Raw genomic sequence first — 6,409 nt, 5'->3', positions numbered from 1 at the left:
ATATATGAAAGACAGGCGATCCCAGAAACTATAGCCTGGTTAGCCTCAGATCAAACAAGTGAAAACTTTAAAATGTGTGCAAGGATGACAAAATAGTCACCAACTTTATCTAACTTTGGAAGAATTGGCACTTGTTTACCAGTTCCCATGGAGAACTATTGCTACTGTGCCTGTATCGTATATACCTAATTCTAGGTAGTGTATCCCTGGATGAAAGGAGCAGTTTGAAAGATGCTTGCAAGTGGTGGAAATCAGCTTTATTTCTACTGGAGTAGAGGGTTTAATTAGGACACTCATATAATGAAATAAAAGTGTCCACTGATGGATAGAAAAAAATAAATGTATAATCCTTTACTAGAAAATATTATAAACAAAACATAAAAAATTGCTGCCTGTTCAGACTTGAGAATGCTATTTGGGGACATGCAGTTCTTTGGGAACAGTACAACTACATAATGCCAAAATGTATAAACAAACTGGCGAATAATTAGATTGAGACAAATAGTCTCCTCGCAGTCAATGTCTGGATCTCCAATTGGCAATTTGTGGCTGTAGGTATTGTAATCTTCTACCTGTCTAGAAAATATGCCTATTGTTATTTAAAATTATTAAAGTTTTAGCCTTACTTGTGACTCATGCCGTTTTATCTTGTTTCATATAATCTAAACAAGGAATTCAATCTAACAACAATGAAGCCTTGTTACCTGATATTTTGAAATACATCTTTATAAAGTAATGGCCTCTTATGAGAAAAACAGGAAATCATCAGCATCAGTAGATCTTTCTTGCTCACGATTTGTTCTCCAATATGGCGGCATATTTATGATTATGTCACTCACATTTGTCAACAGGTCATGCAACATTTGAGAGACCTCGTTTGTAAGAAAGCTGAATCACTCAGGTCACACTGGAAAGGTTACTTTTCTGTGGGGGTCATCATATGATATCTAAAGCCATTCTTTTGTCAGAAAACTACATCAAACTGGTCACATATGAATGGCTTCCATCCAGTGCGGGTACTTATATGCCTTGTAAGAGCACTCTTTAGTGATAAACCAGAATTGCACAGGTCACAATGCTTCTCTCACATGTGGGTCCTCACATGCTATGTGATAGAACCCTTTTCTGAGAAAGCAGAATCATACAGGTCACATTAGAAAGACTTCTCTCCAGTGTGGGTCCTTACATGCCTTGTAAGAGCACTCTTATGTGTGAAACCAGAATGACACAGGTCACACTGAAAAGGCCTCTCTCCTGTATGGGTCCCCATATGTTGTGTGAGAAAACCCTTTCGAGAGAAAGTAGAATTGCACAGGTCACATTGGAAAGGCTTCTTTCGTGTGTGGGTCTTCATATGCAGTGTGAGGTGACCCTTTTGTGTGAAAGCAGAATCACAAAGGCCACACTGGAAAGGTTTCTCTCCCGTGTGGGTCCTCATATGCGTCGTGAGAGAACCCTTTTGTGAGAAAGATTCATTGCACAGCCCACATTGGAATGGCTTCTCCCCAGTGTGGGTCATCATATGAAGTTTGAGGTGATTCTTGAGTGAGAAAGCTGCATTGCACAGGGCACATTGGAATGGCCTCTCTCCTGTGTGGGTCCTTATATGTCTTGTGAGGTAACCCTTTTGTGAAAAAGTAGAATTGCATAGGTTACACTGGAAAGGCTTCTCTCCTGTGTGGGTCACCATATGCTGTGTGAGGTGACTCTTTTGTGAGAAAGCAGAATCACACAGGTCACACTGGAAAGGCTTTTCTCCTGTGTGTGTTCTCATATGCTGTTTGAGATTACTCTTCTTTGAGAGAGAAGAACCACAAACATCACATTTGATTGGCTTCAATCCTGTGTGGGTCGTCATATGTTTTGCAAGATAATACTTTTGTGAGAAAGCAGAATCGCACAGGTCACATTGGAAAGGCTTCTCTCCTGTGTGGATCCTCATATGCTGTGTGCGGTTACTCTTTCGTGAGAAAGCAGAATCACAAAAATCACACTGAAAAGGCTTTTCTCCTGTGTGGGTCCTCATATGCTCTCTGAGATAATCCTTTCGTGAGAAAGAACAACCACAAACGTCACACTGGATTGGCTTCAATCCTGTGTGGGTCCTCATATGTTTTGTGAGAGAACACTTTTGTGAGAAAGTTTCATTGCACAGGCCACACTGGAACGGCTTCTCCCCAGTGTGGGTCATCCTGTGAAGTTTGAGGTGATTCTCTTGTGAAAAAGCTGCATTACACACGTCACATTGGAAAGGCTTCTCTCCAATGTGGGTCCTCATATGCAACGTGAGATTACTCATTTGTGAGAAAGCAGAAATGCACAGGTCACAGTGGAAAGGCTTTTATCCTGTGTGGGTCCTAATATGCTTTGTGAGACCATCCTATTCTGAGAAAGTAGAATCACACACATTACACTGGAAAGGCTTTCTCCTGTGTAGATCACCGCATGATCTTTGAGTTGATTTTTATGCCATTTAAAATCATCCTTTTGTGATAAAGGAAAATCACACAGTTCACACTAAAAAAGCTTCTCTGAAGTGTAGGTCATCACACAATATCTAAGATGACTCATGATATAGCCTGCTGCAGATGTCACACTGAATCCTTATCATTGTGTGACATGTATGGAATCTATGGATACTTCTTCCAAAGAAATGGTGATAGGTACCCTCATCCTGGAAAAAATATATATATAATCATAAGATTGACATCTAACTCGTTGAAAATCTGTAACACACTGTAATAAGATAGTGGATGTTTCATACACATACAATTTTGTATTTAAGTCTCTTTGTACTGAAACAGTATAACTACATAATGCCAAAGTATATAATCACACTGTTGAATAATTAGATTGAGATAAATAGTCTCCTCCCAGTCAATGTCTGTATCACCAATTGGCAGTTTGTGGTTGTCTGTATGGTAAACTACCTCTGTCTAGAAAATATGCCTCTTGATATTTTAAAATATTAAAGTTTTAATGTTACTTAAGACTCGTATTGTTTTAATTTGGATCATGTCACTTAAACAAAGAATTCAATCTAACAACAATGAAGCTTTGTTACGTGATATTTTGAAATATATCTTTATCTTTGTAATGGCCTATTACGTATGAAAAACAGAAATCATCAGCATCAGTAGATCTTTCTTTCTCATGATTTGTCCTTCAACTTGGAAGCATATTTACGATTATGTCACTCACAGTCGTCAACAGGTCACCTGACCTGTGGCCAGTAAGATAACATAAGGGAAAGTATAATGGTAAATGTTTTGAGGTGCACATCTTTACAATATAACACTAGAAATCTAAATATCAAGTTTGTAAATTACAATATATCAATATAATATACATTTTTTTCTTTTGCAGAAATCAATACCAGAAAAAGCTGTTAAAAGCAATAAACTAAAGAACATAGTTACAACAAGTGCTTGAGACGGTATACTTGTTTTGATAGATACAGAAGTCAAAGAAATTAAAATATAACTTGGTCTAACCTAACCTACCATGCAATTAATAATGCTGTACCTGTAATGCTAGTGGTCATCAGGATCATTGTCAGGGATGTTGACAGCAGGTTTTGGCATCCAATTGGACTGCTGGGTATGGAGGAGCTTCAAGAAAAGCATGAACCTCAGCTACATAGAACTGTTTCTAAAATATTGTCACTTGAAGTGGGAGAAAACCCAGTACACAATGTAATCGCCACCATTGTGTCATTGTCAAACTGACATTGATGGGACTGGACAGATGCCAACATGGCATCTTGAGCCAATCACCATGGCTTTCTTTGGTACTGTATTTGCATTTAGTAATTTTCTATTGATTTCTGCCAAGAAAGATGTATGTTCCATTGATATATACAGATTTATTTTTAATTTTCTAATACTATATTGTTTAGATAAGCACTTCTACAATTAAACAGGTAAAACTGCTCATACTATAATGCAACGACTTGTAGTATATATGACTTGGACTTGAGGAGTGAATATCATAATTTTATTTCCAAGAATAATTAGTGCACAATGAATTCAGAGTGAACTTCATGAATTCTTTACTTTTGGACAGGGGAGGACATGATGGAGCACCGTCCCCTAATAGGAATGCACAAAAGCAAACAGGATACACACATTAATAATTATAAAGACGCTTGCCAGTCTCAGTTTTTCATTCCAATTGTTACTGATACTAATACTAAATTCTGGTTATTATATATATAGAGCTCAAAATACTCAAAATTATAAAAACTAGCCAATGATATATTGCAGCTGAGCCAATGATATACTGCAGCTGAGACCAGTGAAACTCTTTACAATATACAAAAATGTTTGCCAGTTTCAACTTTCCAAATATCACTATCAACATTACTATTAATTTACAATAGTTCCATATGTGCTTCAAAATATTCAATGATAACAGCTAACCAATGATAGAGGTAAAAACTGCTGCTGTGAGACCTTACCTGACCTATCCCATAGATAAAGATGTTCGCCTATTTTTTCCACCAATAGCTACCGACGACATTAGTTTGCTGTACTTATATCTGGAGTAGAAAATACTCAGAATGATAAGAGCTAGCCGATTATATTGGTAATTGCAGTTGTGAAAGTGACAAACTTCTTGATAAATACTCACAAGTTTACCCTGCTCAGAATACCAAATACAATACCAAACGAGAATTGAAGTGTAGTAAATGCCAAATGCAAACATTACGCATGCTCTAATCTACCTTACCATCAAATCATTACACTTACGAATTCTAGAAGAAAGCACTTATTTGGCCTGTACAAAGCACAGCCACGAAAACAAAAACTTCTAATAGCTGAAATGGTGCAAAATGTCATTTGTAAACAAACAGTACTGTGATGTGAATGTGAGTGTATGTGGCACGGGCGGGTACAGGCGGTTGGGGTGCCGCTGATTCCTCGCTTGTGTGGATGAACAGTTACCAGTTAGCTTTTAAACGTGTACAAACATAGGAAAGTCTGTAGTTTCACGGCAGCTACCATTTTCTAACCATTAGGTGAGAAAGGAAACGGATATAAATAATACTAATTAACCATATACCATACTATTTAACCATATAATGTCTTGGGGAGAGTAAAAGATCGTGCGTCAACGATTAATGTGCCTCAAACATGTATGCCTAAAATGTAAAAAAGTAGCAAATACGTAAGGTTAAGAGTTGTTAAACGGAACATATGAACATATAGATAATTTATTTTCATCATATAAAGATGATATGTAAATGATTAAATGTTCACAAAGTATAGTAAAATTATTTTTACGTAGCACTGCATGATTTAATGAAAATATTTATGTAAAGAATATATACACAGCTAAGCTATAATTTCTAAACAAAATAGTTAACGTTAGTAATCAACATATGTGTAAATATGTTGGAAATATCCGTGCTAGTTTATGTACAGTTCAACATAGACCCGGATGGTTTAAACTTTTAACAAGCTCCTTGTCCTCTGCTTCAGATGTGTGACAGAGGGCTTTTACGGGATCAAGATTTAATTTATTTCTTATATCTGTTTTTATTAGGTGTAATTTAGAAAACAACCGTTCAGCGGCCGTGTTTGTGACAAGCAGAGCCAATATCTGTAGTGCAAATGTAGCCACAGTTTTAAAGGGATACTCATCACCGTATTTCACAGTTGCAAGCTTGTTATAAAATTCGATTGGCTCTCCTGCATTCTCTGTTACCTCAGTGGGCAATGGAACACTGTCTAAGCTTCTCCAATTGTTGTCAAGTGTTTGAATCTCTCCTTCATATATCCGTGGCAAACATTGAACTCTAGGGTGCAAAGAAGAAGGCATGGAATCACGCGTTCGTGGGTCAATGAATTTTTCAGGAATAAAATATGATGTCATTCAAACCCACAGAGGATCACTAAGGTCGAATCGTTTCTTTATTTCTTCACATAGTTTTATCATGAACATTCTGCATCTTCCGCTCACATCATTTACCACATCTGTATTTCTGTTGTACTCCGTTTTTGCAGTAAGGCATGAACATATGCCCTTTAGTATTATATGTTGCTTAAGGGAGCATGGTTGCTATCCAGGGATGGATCAAATGTGGAAATATAGTTTGTATAGTTTGTAGATGGTCATGTACATGGAAAATTGTTGGGGTATCCTTTTGAAACAACAAGTTTAAGCTTGTCACAGTTGGTAGAATAAATTGCAAAAAATTCAAATATAAAAACACAGAGGGGTCGCTAAGATCTTTTACAATCTTGGTTACTACTCTCAGTTTCTTTTGTCTTTCAATGTGCGCAAAATATTCTTTTAATGCATCCCATTGTTCTATAATTCTTTCTACTGCTTGCTGGAGTGACAGCCGATGGGTTTGGCAAAGATGGAGCACTTTATGTGGTTTAACCTCTAGTAATGTCTGGAA

The 6,409-nt window shown here is 37.0% G+C and overlaps 1 protein-coding gene across 1 annotated transcript; it reads right to left on the bottom strand.

Moving 5' to 3' along the window:
* Positions 1-284: 284 nt before the first annotated feature.
* Positions 285-4,885, bottom strand: LOC143031743 (uncharacterized). Its single transcript, XM_076195971.1, has 2 exons — positions 4,752-4,885; positions 285-2,674 (listed from the first exon to the last, which is right to left on the bottom strand). Exon 2 carries the CDS (start codon positions 2,297-2,299, stop codon positions 1,154-1,156), a length of 1,146 nt encoding a protein of 381 aa, XP_076052086.1. The 5' UTR covers positions 2,300-2,674; positions 4,752-4,885; the 3' UTR covers positions 285-1,153.
* Positions 4,886-6,409: the final 1,524 nt, after the last annotated feature.

This window comes from Oratosquilla oratoria, chromosome 12 (assembly GCF_046742065.1).
Source record: "Oratosquilla oratoria isolate Oo_2021 chromosome 12, ASM4674206v1, whole genome shotgun sequence".
NCBI lineage: Eukaryota > Metazoa > Arthropoda > Malacostraca > Stomatopoda > Squillidae > Oratosquilla > Oratosquilla oratoria.
This window is presented reverse-complemented; position numbering and strand designations above follow the sequence as displayed.

What these genes read in the sequence shown, in the direction of transcription:
- LOC143031743 (XM_076195971.1), bottom strand. Translation starts at nt 2,299, where the DNA reads ATGAGTAATCTCACGTTGCATATGAGGACCCACATTGGAGAGAAGCCT.